The sequence below is a fragment of the Branchiostoma lanceolatum genome, chromosome 4, assembly GCF_035083965.1.
Source record: "Branchiostoma lanceolatum isolate klBraLanc5 chromosome 4, klBraLanc5.hap2, whole genome shotgun sequence".
NCBI lineage: Eukaryota > Metazoa > Chordata > Leptocardii > Amphioxiformes > Branchiostomatidae > Branchiostoma > Branchiostoma lanceolatum.
The window spans coordinates 19,017,404-19,032,951 of NC_089725.1; the positions used below are offsets into that span (position 1 = coordinate 19,017,404).

Consider the following 15,548-nt stretch of genomic DNA (forward strand, 5'->3'; position numbering starts at 1 on the left):
ACCTTTAAACGCCTTTTAACCAAGGTCGTATCTTTAGGTATCCAAAGCAGATCCATTGCCGTGTTGTTTCACGTTGTCGAACGCTGCCCAAACACTAAGACGATACTGATCAAACATAGAAAATCGCCATAAATCATGTTCCGTTCTGTTGGCGGGAAACCTAATCCTGTGACGCCTTTCAGTGGGACTTACCCGATCCTACCAACACGCGGGACGCGATTCTTCATCACTCAACCAACGTGCGGCCTAAGAACTCCTGCGCAACAGTATGGGGTCCATGACCTGTTGAAAAACACTCCGGTCACAAAGGAACAACAAACATACGTAGGAACTTGAGAAAGAATTGTGATTCCAAGGCCCTGGAAATAAGAGTATATAAACTCAGCAACTGCTGCACTGACCGGAACAAACTGTACTGTGAGTCGTGTCCGGTGGAGCTGCAGAAGACAACGTCGCAAGTTCTTCCACGCTGGAAGTTGCTCTGAGGCTAACTTCATCTCATTCTGTAAGTGAGTCCTCTATACTATAGCTCTGTTGTTCACATGGCTATAGATTGTACAACGAGCTCACGGATGGTGTTTTGATAGCATTTTTGCTTGTTCCATTCTCTTTTGATAGCAGTTTTCTCCTATCACCTTTATGTTTGTCATGAACCTCTAGCGATAATGAAAATAAGCAGGCAATTGCACTGCACGGAAATCGGGATTTACGAATATGGCGATAATGGTTGCAAAAACAAACGGCAGACAAGACGTCAACCGTAGACTGCTGCGGAAGTACAGACACTCTATAGGATGTAACTGACTTTGGTGGAATTTTAAGTGTGATTTGCGTGAATGGTGGGAGTCGAACCCTGAAGCGGTGGGTTCACCAGATTGGCCACGTCGGTTGTTCCTCATACCAAGTAGGTTAAATGGCCTTACTCATAATTTAGTTACACGTAGTTTTCTCACGCTGTCGTGTGGAGAAACCCAGACCATTGTTAGACAATGTTAGTCTGGCTTATTCACCAAAGTAACAGGGCAACAAGGTGTAAATTTCCGGCAAGGCAGCATCTATTCAGTTAGTTGGGACCAGAGTTAGCAAGTACAACCTTTCGTACCTCAGCCAACGTTGTGGAAAAACAAATGCAGCAAACACCTGATCAAATTGCTGTAGCCTAAATGAATAGTTGAATGTTACACCCGCGCACGAAAACTGTTGTCGGAAGATGATATACTGTTGCAGGTAACGGAAAATTCCTCTTTCTCTATGTGTGAACTTGCGTGTTCTTAAAGCTTTTTCACCTGACGTGACCCACATCCGGCACCGGCGTTCTTACAACTTGACCGCAGCCGGCCAGGGGTCGCCGCTCTTTTTGTAGGGCAGTAAATCTAGATGTTGTTTTCCTTACCTGCCATTGAGACATCTGTCACACTCCATGTGTCGCATATGGACACCCCAGGTGTGACGAATGTAAAAATATCTCATTCACCTTAGTTACTAGTTTGATGAAGCATTGGCGCTGTTGGGAGGACATCTCTGACGGTGTTCTTGCATTATTTCTGTATCTTTCACCGACATTAGGGTACTAACGAACTGCACCATGCATGCCGTCTACAGGAACAGGACTAAGCACGCGGGAGAAGACTTCGGGGACTCGTTGATGATGTCGAGCTCCTTCCCGAGCGTTCTGTCCCCGACGGGCGGCGAACGCGAGCCGACTCTACCCGGAGACTCCCCCGTCATCGTCATCCCAAAGACCGCCGACACCGTCATGAAGGTAAATATATATTTTATCTATATAGAATGTAACTTTGACTTTTCCTTGCAATATATACTCCGTGATTGCTGTGATTGTTCATGTCTTTTTTTACCAACCGTTATCATCATTATACTAGCAATGTTGTAATCATTATCATCATCATTATAAGGTGCGGCACCAGAACGACATCCAGAACCGCAGGCGTCAGGAGGCGGTGAAGTCGGCGCAGCTCCAGAGAGACGCCGTCATCAAGTACCTGACGACAGAGCAAAGACGTCTTCAGATACGTCTTGCACAGCTAAGGGCGAAGACAGCCGCGGTTACCGGGTATCTGTCGGACGGGGGGACGCCGAGGACAGGTAGGAAGGCGCTGAGTCATGGCCAGGGACTGTTCATTTCCCAGCCACAGCGAGGAACGACAGCGCTGAGTGATCGGCCCAAGACCAGACAGAACACGTTCCCGCCAAGCACGGCGCCCGCTCGGCCTGTTTGCGCCACAGTTCGAGACTTCTCCACAAGGCAGCGTTACAGCGCTGGGAAAGAGAACGAGCCGGTGACGCACGAAGTCGCCCTGCGCTCAGAGACGCAGTACCGCGATCACTACCTGGTCAGCACCCCGCCGAACGTTCGACGGAGGATCGTCGGTCAGACCCGCTCCCTCCTGCCATCGTCGCCTCTCGCCAAAACGACATCTCGGTCAGCCGAGGAGGTACGGACAACCAACCAAACCCCCGGCAGCCCCGTGCTTCAGAGGGCGGACTCTTCAGATGAACATCTGTACGACCAAGCCTCGCCGAAATCATCCCGGTTATCCCCTACTGGTCCAACGGAGACGGCGAAAAACTCGACGACGACGTTTCCTCCCATCCAAGCGCCCAAGTCTGGCAAGAAGGTGTCCGACACGGAGGCGTGGAGAATCCACAACCTAGCGCGGGAGTACCTTCCACAGCCGGACCTTACTCTGTCACCTCCGCTCCAAGAAAAGTGGGCCCACACACAGCCTTCTTGCCAAACAAACGAAGGCCAAGACGCCGACGCACATTCACCTGCAAACGACGACGCCGTGGAAGTCGGGAGCCAAGGACTGCGGCCACCGCCGATGTGTTTTGAGCTCCACTTCGCGTCCCCCTGGTCGCGTCCAGACTCGGGAAGGAGCTGCGGCTCGACCTTAAGCGCCAATGGTTCCTTCTACTCGGAGATGAACCAAGACGAGCTGTTGGTGCTCCCTCGCAGCAGGGCACTCGCCTATCTCCACCCGAACACCTGTGTGCAGATGAAACCATCGGAAATCGTCTCGAAGATCGAGGTAGCGACGGGTAAGACGGGGATCATGGCGTGGCTGGGGGAGGGCTCGGCAGGAATGGGGCGCGCCATGAGGGAGACAGCGCTCCGCAAGAAACAGGACAGTTTCAAGAACTAGTCTTCAACATGTATTTGTAGTTAGGCACTGAGTAGACTTTGCATGTATAGTTAGATTTCACAATTGTTGCTAGCTATGGGGACTGCGCAAGTCTAGTTTTGTTCTGTCGATAGTTCTAACAAAGGATTGGGGCTATTTTTGTGCCTTTTTGCTTGTCTTGTATTTATGAAGGCAACCTTTTTTTATCTTAAGATAAAAACCCACAACACTTGAAGGACATACAGATTCAGCACAAGGAGTAAAATAACGAGGAATGCCAAAGCCACTTATCTGTTTGGAGATAGATAACAGGGACAGGCTGACTAGTTATGGTACCTTTTACAGCTGAACAGATTTACAGGATCAAACAGTGTTGTTTCAGATGCATCAGTGATTTAATCAAGTTCATTGTTTTCCTTATAAATGCTCAGTTTGGACTGACAACGATGATTAACATAACGTGCTAGCCACTGAAAATTCACAGTAAGATTTTATACATGTATATATATTTCAGTAATAAACAAAATATTGCAGTGTTCTCCTGCCGTTCATGATTACAGTACTATCATAGTAGTAGTTTTACATGTACATTTAATCTTACTCATGTATAGACAAAGATTATCAACTATGATCCATTGTTTCTTTCTACACCTTTAAACGTTATCATTGCTAAGAAATGGGGTATGTGAGGATACCTTGATCTTCTTCAATAATTAAGACATCATACTAGTAAGCTGTCACAGCAGTACCAGAGATGAGGGTCCAGGTATTGCCCTTAGAGTTATGTCTGTCTGAGGAAGGTTCCACTGGCTGTCTAAAAGAGAGCGCTGGAAACATCTTTATCTGACTTGTGGTGATTCTTCAGTCTCTAAGACTTTACAAAGGAGGATCTGCCAGTGCTATCTGTTTGAAGAAGCCTCTGTTGGTTGACTTAAAGACAGAGCAGACAGCATCTTGATGAGACTTGATGTGGGAAGACTCAGCTCCTTCAGTCTCATCACCAGTTCAGGGACACTGAGGGAGCCTGTATGGGCAGCGGTAACACAATACCTCGTTTGTGAACAGTTATACAATAGGTAATAAAATCAACGATGGTTACTGACTAAATGGCAGTTCATAATACCAACTCTTGGATGTTTTTTGCCCCCAAATTGCCTATTTTACCCACAATTTCAATTTTTTATCCGCAAACTGCAGGTACCCATGGATATTTTTAGCCCTTGGCTCCAGTTTGGGCAGCAGTAACACAATACTTTGTTTATGTGAACGGATACAAAACCTGACAAATGGCAGCAGGGGATTACAAAACATGATAAATGGTTGGGGGTAACTTGAAAGAGAAGCAGGTCAGGGACTGTAACAAAACCGGCTGTAAGAGTTCAAGGCACGAACCATGCCCCATGCACATTCCAAAAACGTGAGTTGCACGTATGACATTACTCAATCTTTGTACGTGTTTCTGACCTCCATCAAGGGGTGAAAGAACACTGTCACTCCCTAAAGAAAACAAATCATGAGCGTGTGGGATATGGTTCACAAGGACTACTAGAATGATGTTTTTCACTGAAATGATACGAAAGTGTGACAGGGTTCACAACAGCCATGGGTGTCTGATGAAATTCAAACCTTATAGATGTACTTGACAGGCACAATGTCAAGAAGAGGGAGAAGTGCGCAGGGCTTGCAGCAGATAATACCAAGAATCATGTTTGAACACTTCACAAAACAATGTATAGTTGTCAGATTCTTACACTAAGCTAACTTAAAGGTTTATGTTCCATATTACAGCAGCCTGTTTACAGCCTTCCATGGTTACCTATTACCCTGGGAAAGTCTGAGGGATCGACACTAATTTGTCATAATTGTTTTAGCAGGGTGCAGATGTCAAATGACTGCTAATGGCTGGCTCATTGTGGGAGCTTTTATTGTGAGAAAAGATAGAGTGAAGTCTGAATGTTTTGGGAAGGTGTACCTAGCAAGCTATACACACAAACACGCTCAACATACAATAGATCTGAACTAGAGCCAAATCAATTGACTAGCAGGGGTATCAAAAACAAGGTATTGTTCTGACTGCAAAGGTATCTGCAGGAGCAAGTAATGAGGCAATCTAGGAAACATAAAAGCACTGTAGTATCCCTGATTAAGTTTTCGCTGCTATGCCACACGCTTTTGAGATACGAATAAGATTGTCAACTTAACTACTTGCTTTACTCTCCAACACATGTGCACATGCCATCCATTCAGTCATGTTTGTATGAGGAGGAATACAGTCAGTCCCTCAGATTTTGTAGATTTTCATGGCCAACCATTTCCTAATTCTACTCATGCCAACATCTCTGTGGTTCTAGACTGCTATCCTACAATCTGCTGCTGCAGGATTTCTCGACCAATACCTACCATCTGTTGCCATGGAGATGCCAGACTGTACCAGCTGGTGATGAGGAGGGATGCTGTAGAACACCAGGAAACAGGACAGCAGACTGTCGTCGGGGGCGATGACTCCTTCACGGATGTACCTCCCAACAGCACGGCCAGAGCCTGCAGGCAGGTAGACATGATGAGATTCAATGAACAAGAAAGCATTATAAGACTTTTTGTCATAAAACTGATGGGTATGTTATTTGTCAAAACCTGCATTTGAAAGGAAGCAGCTAGGCACAAAAAAGAAGAACTGCCCAGAATCCTTGACACCTACTTTTCAGCCATTGGTCCATGCAGCTGTCAATCTTGCTCCTCAGGCTGAGTAAGAACTCGTCGCTTAGCAACGGCCTGACTCGGTCCTCCCCGTGCTGCTGGGCTGCCTGGTGGAAGGCCAGCAGCAGCTGCACCTGGGCCAGCTGTAAGGAGCTGGGACACACCTGCAGACTGTCCACCACCTGCGGGGGGGGGGGGGGGGGGGGGGGGTTGGCGGGGGGGGGCATTGTGACAGTCGGGGATTGTCACTGGTCTTAACTGCATATCAATTAGAAAGAGAGTAATTGGAATAGAATGAGCCTATTTAAAAATATTACGGCATATTAATATGGTCCAAGACATCTCCCAAAATGTACCTATCTGGAACTTAACCAATAAACAAATTAGCCAATAAACCCTGTTGAAAACATCTATTTTTAGGCTCTTCATGATGCATTGTCTTGGTTGTGGTAAATAAATAAGAAGTGTGTTGATACCTGCATGGCTGCCAGGTGTGTTGGCACCAGGTCAGGTTTCTCCTGGGTGATGCACTCGTACAACAGGGAGGCCACACAGGACAGCTTCTCCTGCTCCTGAACAGGTGTGCACAGGTGGTCAACAAACAAATATGCCAAAAAACAGTTACTCAAGCAACTGGATATGATTTTGGACAAGTGGAGAGTTGGCTGTTGACGTGTACAAACCTTTTCTGTGTCTGTCTTGCCTGTACAGAAGTAGTCAGCAAATGCCTCAACATTAGGGTCTGACGAAAAGGACTTTACTTCTTCTGTCTGAAATACAATACAGACAAAAGATGACATGGTCTCAGATGGATTTTCAACAATGCTGGTTAGTGAAAAACACTCATGTTTGCCTCAAGTTATTCTCAAGTAAAACTTATTTACAGTCTTTCAAACCAATGTTCTTTTCCATGTTGCTACCTTGCCAGAACTAACTCCAAATAAATGCTGGGTACATACTGTAACTGAGTGGTGTCGTGACTCCCCACCAATGGAACTCTGGGCAAGAAGACTTCTGAAGCCCTGAAATGGAAGAGCAGGTTGAATTTCAGAATTTTAAGACATGGTGATAATTGTAGAATGGATTTTTTTACCATCAGGTATAGCAGGAGATATTTCATTGGACATTCTAGACAATGTAATAAGCACGTTATCTGATGTGCAGGGCCTAAATCAATGTGACAAGCTCTTTGTTGTATCTACAACCAGCTATGGCTGAAAGCATGTGAAGCTGGTGCACTGTATAGTAGTTTCTTACAACGCTAAACACAGTGGGATTTGTACCTTGGGGTCGTCTGAGAAGGACATGTGCCCAGCTCTCTGTTTAACGTACACCACTCCTCCATTCTTCAGGAGTTCCCTGGAGGAAGCATTTCAACAAAAGGTGCATTGGAGTTGGGATATGAAATGAAAACTATTACCTGATATCAAAACAGTGATGGCAAATAAGAAGTTGCTGCTGACGAAAAGTACTAGTATATGATACCTGAGCATGTCACCATTCTTTTGGGTGTCGATGGTGATTGGCCAGTATCTGGGGCCCAGAATGGAAAGCTGAGAAATACAATAACAATATACATGTAAATAATACATATCCATGAATCATTATTATTTCTATGTCTACTTCATGACAGGAAATTACCTTCCTTGATATCCTACAGCAGTTAAACAGAAATTAAAGAGAAATAGAAATCATTTGTTGTTACATTGTGGTAACTTTGACATGATATCGGAAACTCCGTAATCTGAAAAGTCCAAACCAACAAATGTTTTTTACAAAGCAAACTAAGAACTAATCTTAAAAGAAGAAGACTTCTTGCTGCACCTGTCTGAGTCTGCTGATCTCTGGCAGGATGCTGGGAGCCATGGTCTCCACACTGCACTCCTTGTGCCACTGGGTTTCCTGGGGGACATTATGATGTAATTGTACTTGAATTAAGGATTTTGTTAAAAATTCATTTTAAAGACTTCTTTGTGTTGGTATTTGTTTAAGCGTCTATTTAAGGGAGGTAATGCTGTTCATGTAATATTTGGTCCTGTATCAAGTGGAGTTATACCTTAAATATCAGCTGCAGTTTTGTGTAGCAGGCCTTGTTGGTGTCCACGTCTCGTGGCAGCAACAGCCGTGGCTCGGCAGCCAGAACATACAGGTGTCTGAGGGCCTGTAGGTGGTATCTGAACAATAGAAAAACATGAAAACAGCTCAAACTGGTTGGTGAAAATCATATCCAGTTGCTGGAGTAACTGCTATTTGGCGTATCTTATTATCTTGATGTCTAACCTTCATCGACATATGGTTGATGAAATATCAATATTTTGCAAAATCAGCTTGGTCTTGGCAACTAGCCTAGGCACAATATCCTGGTTACCTTACATCTGCTGCAATAATCACTGTGCTATCAAATAGGCTGGATACCAAATTGATTTCTTCATGTCCAATCCAATCATCATTCCAGTTGTTTTGTAGTAGCTATAGGTAGTGAACATAGAATACCCAGGATGGTACCTAGGCTACTCTGCACCCCAAACTTTAGGTGAGGCCTGTCCACATTCTAAGCTATGCAGAATCACTGTAAGATTGCCTTTACCTGTTGTCGTTACTGTGTGCAGGGTACTTGGGGAACAGGGCACACAACAGGACAGCTATGGACTCAGGGCTGGTGTTCAGGGAGTATCTGTAAGAGACAAACTTCGCTATAACAGCATGATCATGCATGACACATAGCAGATCTCAAGGGTCACGTAGCAACGGGTAATTTTTCACTAGTTATAATTAAAACTGCTTTGCAATAGTTACAATCAAAAACATTTCCTTTCAATACTTATGTTAGCAATATGGAGTAACATCAAAGTATGTAGTACATTTCATGTAACCCTTTTGCTATTTGTCTCGTGCTAGCTTATTTCACCTTGCGCTTCACTAAAAAAGGTATTTTCAGTCTTTCTTAGTAACCAGTAATGTTGTAATTAGTTTGCTGTAGCTCTCATGATAAACACAATGTTGAAACCCCCTACGGCTGACCTTCCCCCTCCCAGGAAGAGCAGTCCCAGTGCGGAGTGGACGGCCATGTGCATCCCGTAGGTGATTTCCGACAGCATGCGGTGGTGCAGGTGCCGACAGATGCGCAGGACGCCTAGGTCACCTGTCCCTGCCATCACCAGCGACAGCGACACCACGATCACGACAAGGCAGGCTTCCACTATGTGCCGGCCAGCCTGGGGAAAACAGCCAAGAAATAAAATATCAATCAGTCTGAATAAATGATTCATTTTCCAGTTTTGCAGCTGCATTGTGTATCATTTACAATGATCATCTAAAGTCAAACAAAAACAAAACACATAAAAACTTGACAAACAGCAATCAAGAGGTGGATGCCTACCTGCTCAACAAGTGACTGTTTTCTCGTCAGCAAGATGACGTCATTGGCAAAAGAGAACTAGAAAACAAACACATAGGGAAGGCAAGACAACACTATGATGTAGAACTAATCACAATAATGAGAGAACATTGTCATGAGAGAGTACTGAAAAAAATGAAAACATCCGACTGTAGAATAAAACTATGTGTGCGTAGCCCAAAGTACAAAATGGTTACCAGAGTCTGGTAAGCTTCTTTATTGGCTGTCCCCGCAAACCTGAGGCCCAGGACCAGACACGCTCCTGCCACAATGTTGGCCTTGGCTTGACTGGAGTCAAACAAATGTGCCATCCTTAGAATTCATAATTATCAATGTTGGTGGTTAACAATGTAAACAGAATTGGTCCAAATATGTAGCTTAAATACATTTAGTACCCACCTGACGGTCTGATAGTCTATCCCCAGGGCTGCAGCTTGTGCCTGCACCTCTTCTTTCTTCTGTTTGAAGGCAAACTGCTCTACAATCTGGAAAATCACAATGAAATAACAGCTTACAGTTGTAGTACCAGTTCATTTACTACTCAGTAGCATAGAACTGGCTTTAAGCTAGTTCTATGCTACTGAGTAGTAAATGGGCTGTTACCACAATGGCAAGCTCTCATTTTAAAACATGCAAGATGAAACCAAGTCTAATGGCTGAAACCAACCAGTCCCATATTTTCAGCTTGTACTTACATGTATTAACTCTAGCTGTAACTGCAGATTTGGTGTGTTATGCCATGGGACAGTTTACTGGCTATGTGATACAAACCAACACCTCAAAACTTATAACAACCATTGAAATCATACCTTTGGAATATTGTCCCAGATCCACTCCTTAGTGGGCTGGATGCTGTCCCACATGACTAGTCCCTTGGCAATCACCTGGACGTGGCAGAGGAAACAACAGGATATATCTTGATAAAACACTAAGGGCTTTACTGGGGAAAACAAAATGGGGGAGGAGTTGACACCAGTTTGACATTAAATCAAGTTCACCCATATTCTTACCATATTTGGCCATTGGCCCTGGAATATAGCACTTTATCTTATGACTTCTAAATACCCTAAAAAGGCTTGTTTTTGAACCTCTTTGCAAAAAGAAAACGGGAAGAAAATAGTCTACTTCTGCCAGCAAACATTGTCTGTCTCTGATTGAAGATCCCCACAGTACACCTACCCTGAGCATGAGGAAGTCTGGGCGAACAAACTCCAGGAGGAACTGTGTGTCCGGGGGAGACAACCACTGGGCAACAGATCTGTGGGACAAGAAAATGGAGCAGTGGTATGGTACTTCATGGAGGGTCTGAAGAATTGACTGTGTTGAACTTCATTGTACCAATCTTGTTAAACACCTACTTTGGTTTAACTCAAATAAGGCCACAGTAATTAAATTTGTTGGTTCTTAAATCAATCAATCATGCTTACATGTAATTTTCCCTTTGACAGGTCACAGAACCAAGAATATAAATTGGGCCCGCCTGAAAAGCATTTGGGATAAAAAGGTAAAAAAGTGACTTTTAGTTTACAGCAGTTACTAAAATCCTTGAGTTATAGAGTTAAAGTGCCTTACTGGTTGTTAGTTCTGAAGAACATCATGCCAAGAGCTATGGTTGCCCCTGATGCCGTCACGTCAATGTTCACCTGGTCACCCTCCTGGGAAACAAAGCAACAACTGTAAGTTACCGGTACATGTACATAAGGTAAACCATTTGTAGTAGAATCTAAGTGTACGAATACAACAAAGAGAGAAAAGAACAACAAATCAACAAATCTTCACCTTGATTGAATAACTTGGAGACTTAAACTTGTCCTTTTGCGGCCCCATCTGAAAGAACAATATAAAGAGGAAAGGATACTTTGGTTACTCAAGGTAAGTTCTAACATCAGCATCATTGTGTGTGGTCAAGGCTGTAGATACATGTAATATTATGTATTTTGCTACTTGCTTTAACTTGCTTACATGTATGGCAAGGGAAGATAATCCCTTTTCTCAAAAAGCTGACCCACCCTGGCTACAGATAAACTTCCTGGCACGTTTGACCAATTGCTGACGTCACGTATCTGCAATGACACGTGTCAATAAAAGTCACGTATCCGTAACTCTTGCGAGTTTACGTTTGGCAGTTATTGGTCATTATTGATCCTGAAGAAGGCAACAGCGGTCATCGAAAATTTGATCCGTGAATACCTTAGTGTTGGAAGAAAGTTTAGCATTGTATTATAACAGTTAAACACATCCAGGTGCGGTGCCTACTCCACTGACCAGTGGTTTCTTGTGTCCCCCCACCATGAAGTGGTACAGCTGGTCAGCCATGTTCAGGTCAGCCAGACCACCACTCTCTCCTCCAAGCTGAAAAACAACAAATCTTCTGTTTTCATTGTCATCAGGACTGTCATGGAGACAGCAGACTGTGTTTGATGTACAAAATGACAGACAGTAAAAAGTGGCACCTTCGTCTCCAGTGTCTTATCTTTTTCTGAAGCAGTAGTATGTCATTTGAGCACACTGGACAGCAGTAAGCATCTATATGATAAGTTGTGTGGCACTAATGAAAAACTTACACCAAATGTGACCATGCCCAGAGCCAGCCCAGCTGCCAATGAGTAGGACTCCCTGTCTGTGCAGTTCTCCATTTCAGGGCCAGGGGGCCTTCCTGCACAAACAAGAAACAAACTGTAACATCTCTTTAATGTTGAAAGATTTCTCAATTTTGTAAAACAGACAAAAACCAATACAGACAAAGAAATACTTCATTAAATGAATCAGGTTTGTGTGACCTTGCCAGACAATAGAAGGGAAGGTGTGATTCTATTTTGCAATGTACAGTCAAACCTGCCCAAGGCGACCACCCGGCGGACCGAGCAAAAACGGTCGCGATGGACAGGTGGTCGCCATGAAGAGGATTCTACTCACATGTTTCCAGGTCGAGGTTTTCAAATCCAGTACGTAAATGGATGGAAAATTATGTGAATTTAGACAGCATGACCCCCACCAGGTTCAATTCTGATTGACAGGAAGATCCTAAAAAAATTGCATTTTCCGTTATCGATGTAATAATTGTATACCGCTACATCGTGTACAAATTTTCGTCATAATTTTTACTACAAAACAATGGTTGCCTCGATGATCTCGCAGCGCCCTCCCGCATTCACATGTTACATTAAATAGTACACACGCACATCATCGAAGTTTTAAGGACTAAGACAGATCCCTAGAAAACGCCTGCTGGTCCCAGCCTTTTTTGGGGCGCCGACCGCTGGATGAAAAGGTCAAAAAGTTTTCGATCTGACAACTAAAGATGAAAACGGAACGGTGTAATTTCGTCGCGCCGCGCCGCCATTAGCTCTGTGCGACCGCATCGAAAGGTAAGTCAGTGCAGCAGAACGCACAGCGTCCAATAAAATTTTGTGAGATTCATGGGAATAGAAAGAAAATAATAATTTTAATTTTCACCAATAACTAGAGTATTCGTAAATGTTCATACACAAAAGCATCGTGTTTTAGAAAAGTCAGCGCTACGCCAAATCCGGGCTGCCCCAAATCCAAGATGGCGTCGGGACCAAGGAACAGCATTTCTCGCCCGATGTTTTGCCCGCCGCGAAGTCATTTTTCGGCGGAATTTAGCAAGACATAGACACATTTTTGTTGAAAATACAAGAAATAGATAGTAATTTCTGTGATATCTGCCTTTTGACGTCATGCACTATGTATTCGTTTTGAAAATTGAGTTTAAACGGAAATGAGTTTGCGTTAAACTATAAGATTACGATAGGCACAACAACATCACAAACATTTGTCTTTACAATGTTTATAGGGGGAACGTTTTATTAAAACACTTCATGGAGGAATCGATGCTATAACATTGCTATTCCATATATTTTTGTCCTTATTTTTGTCCTTTACAGTCTTGAAAACATTTCCTTGAAATCTGACAGCAAAATGATCTGATGTCACCAGACGCTTAAAAATTAGGCGGCCGCCATGGGCAGGGATTGTGCTCTGTGCGGTCCCAATTCGTGGCGGTCGCGGTCGCGTTGGACGGGTGGTCGCCTTGGGCAGGCAGCTTAATGCTTGTGCCTATGGGGAAAATTTTCGGGACCGAGAAAAAGTGGTCGCCATGGCCAGGTGGTCGCGTTGAAAAGGTGGTCGCCTAGGCAGGTTTGACTGTAACAAGAAATGCAATGAAAGAGCCTTTTCTCTTTTCTCAAAATATCTCTATCAGTACACCACCCAGTCTGCAGTAGGACCTGTTATGTACCAATGTCTAGTCCCCTGGTGTACACCAGCCCCAACCCCACCCCCATCACCATGACAACCCCATCACCATGACAACCCCACCCACCTATCTCCTGCAGCAGGACCTCTGCCATGTGTCTGTGTCCGGTTCCCTGGTACACCAGCCCCACCCCCATCACCGCGGCGACCTGTACGTTGTGTGCGATGTCTAGCTCGGTTGTCGTGGGGATGAGCAGTGCCGGCACGTGGATACTCAGCATCCTGGTGGTGGCCGCGTCCATCGTGCCTCTCCTGGGGTGGGGGGATTGGCATTATATTTAAAAACTAGAGATTTTGAGTGTATTTTGATTTATGATAAACTTAAACATTACCGCTAATCTTCCTGTGGTACTTGGACAAACATAAACCTTCAAAGATCACCTAAGTACCATTTTCAACCTTTCCATAATATCTCAGTTAAGATGATAGCATTGTTAAATATCTGCTGTTTTTACATGCCACATATTATGTTTACATCTTAACCTTCTCCCTGCTGTCTAACTCTTTATCTAAAAGAGAATGGGGTGCAGAACGGCTACTTCAGTGTGCTGAAGGTTAAGTAACGATCTCTATTACTAGGGAAGTTTTTGTGGAATAAATGTTCTCAGGAATGAATGTAAAAAATCATCTGTACAAAAAGCAAACTTACTTTGCAGCGGCCACCCCCAGCAGCACGCCTACACTGGTGAGTTCATGACCCCTGTTCAGGTAGTCGTGCAGGTTTAGAGTGTTCAGGTTGGACAGGTAGCCGTTCAGACCCAGCGCCATCAGGAATCCTGCATGCTCATTGGTCAGGTCTGCACTCTTTGGTTTGTTGTAGACGATCCATGAGGACTCAATCTGACAAGAGATGGGAAATGTTTATAAAAAAATGCTTTTTTTCATCTCTAAGACAAAAGCAGTAACAAAGACATTTCCCTTGGATGAAAATGTTTCAGAGAGATGCTGGTTAAAGATTTCAACAAGTCTTGAAGAGGACAGTATCAAGAAAGAGCAGATACAGCAGACATATAAAAACTTAAGCTTACAATTGGTCTGTAAGCTAAACTGGACTGAGATCTATTTCAATCTTTATTTTCATTGGAAGCAACTAGATTAATATATTTCTAGTGCTATTCTGTAACAGAAGCATGTTAGATTCTACAGAAACACAATTTGGTGAATTCAAACTACAGGTACCATGGCGGTAAACCCTTCTACCTTTGATGACTCTGGAGCGACCTTGAGCCCGGCGGCGACCCCGTTGTGGAAGGACGGCCACATGTTCATGTTTGTGGGAACCTCTATTCTGGACAGCTCAATGGTCGTGGTTCTGGGATCACAGGGCAAATAACAATTCCATTTAAACGTTTTAATTGATACAAATAAAGTGTGTCAAAATTGTGTATTTCTTTTTGTCATTGACAATAATGTCAAAGATGCATTGGCATCTGAGGAGGACAGCTCAGATGTCTTTAAATATCACAAAAAGTGCTACTGTTTATACAAGGTACTGGAGGTACAATGAAACATTTCCCTACCTGGGTGCAGGTGCCTTGCCAGTCAGGTTGAGTTTGGGGATGGGTAGCGGCTCGGTCAGTACCGGGTGGTAGGTACACAGGGTAAACATCCCTCTGTTAAACAAAAGTCATTTCAAAACTGCTGTAACTTCTAAGAAATACATTACAGTATAGGCTGCAAAAATCCTCAAAACCAAGTTACATTGTAAATTTAAGTCTGAAAGTTATTCATTTTTTCCAATTCTTAATGTCAGGGGACTTGTTTGCTGTAAGAAGTACGTGAATTTAGATACTTGTGACTTGGTGCAGATATAGTGGCCAATACGGGCATTTCAACAGACAGTTATGATGTTACCTTGATGTACAGAACAGGCCTATTGAAACAGGTGTCAGTTAACTGGTTAATATACAGATATACATGTAGATTCAGGTGCTGACCTTCCCACCGGCAGTGCCATGGTCCTCTGACACACAGACAGCAGCTTCATCTCCTGCTCCTCCAGATAGTCATGGTCACTGGGGAGGAGGGAAGGG

The 15,548-nt window shown here is 44.0% G+C and overlaps 2 protein-coding genes across 3 annotated transcripts in view; one reads left to right on the forward strand and one right to left on the reverse strand.

Annotated features, from left to right (window-relative positions):
• Positions 1-3,681, forward strand: LOC136433142 (uncharacterized). 2 transcript variants are annotated; one of them, XM_066425011.1, is made up of 3 exons: positions 1-505; positions 1,567-1,762; positions 1,914-3,681. In XM_066425011.1, the coding sequence occupies exons 2-3, from the start codon at positions 1,586-1,588 to the stop codon at positions 3,162-3,164; spliced, it is 1,428 nt and encodes a 475-aa protein (XP_066281108.1). In that variant the 5' UTR covers positions 1-505; positions 1,567-1,585; the 3' UTR covers positions 3,165-3,681. The 2 variants fall into 2 exon arrangements, with proteins under 2 accessions (XP_066281108.1, XP_066281109.1); XM_066425012.1 differs by having other exon boundaries at positions 3-505; positions 1,603-1,762.
• Positions 3,517-15,548, reverse strand: part of LOC136433134 (anaphase-promoting complex subunit 1-like) — a 24,058-nt gene continuing 12,026 nt past the window's right edge. Inside the window, exons 28-53 of the mRNA XM_066424982.1 lie at positions 15,453-15,530; positions 15,036-15,128; positions 14,716-14,827; positions 14,165-14,355; positions 13,583-13,767; positions 11,802-11,893; positions 11,503-11,589; positions 11,017-11,064; positions 10,810-10,892; positions 10,417-10,495; positions 10,047-10,121; positions 9,637-9,722; positions 9,435-9,525; positions 9,220-9,276; positions 8,862-9,055; positions 8,428-8,514; positions 7,897-8,014; positions 7,665-7,742; positions 7,326-7,393; positions 7,124-7,199; positions 6,800-6,862; positions 6,524-6,610; positions 6,317-6,412; positions 5,842-6,022; positions 5,544-5,684; positions 3,517-4,167 (exon numbers count right to left, since the gene is read on the reverse strand). Coding sequence (XP_066281079.1) covers positions 4,043-4,167; positions 5,544-5,684; positions 5,842-6,022; positions 6,317-6,412; positions 6,524-6,610; positions 6,800-6,862; positions 7,124-7,199; positions 7,326-7,393; positions 7,665-7,742; positions 7,897-8,014; positions 8,428-8,514; positions 8,862-9,055; positions 9,220-9,276; positions 9,435-9,525; positions 9,637-9,722; positions 10,047-10,121; positions 10,417-10,495; positions 10,810-10,892; positions 11,017-11,064; positions 11,503-11,589; positions 11,802-11,893; positions 13,583-13,767; positions 14,165-14,355; positions 14,716-14,827; positions 15,036-15,128; positions 15,453-15,530 — 2,671 coding nt within the window. The 3' untranslated portion in view covers positions 3,517-4,042. The remainder of the gene's footprint in view (positions 4,168-5,543; positions 5,685-5,841; positions 6,023-6,316; positions 6,413-6,523; positions 6,611-6,799; positions 6,863-7,123; positions 7,200-7,325; positions 7,394-7,664; positions 7,743-7,896; positions 8,015-8,427; positions 8,515-8,861; positions 9,056-9,219; positions 9,277-9,434; positions 9,526-9,636; positions 9,723-10,046; positions 10,122-10,416; positions 10,496-10,809; positions 10,893-11,016; positions 11,065-11,502; positions 11,590-11,801; positions 11,894-13,582; positions 13,768-14,164; positions 14,356-14,715; positions 14,828-15,035; positions 15,129-15,452; positions 15,531-15,548) is intronic.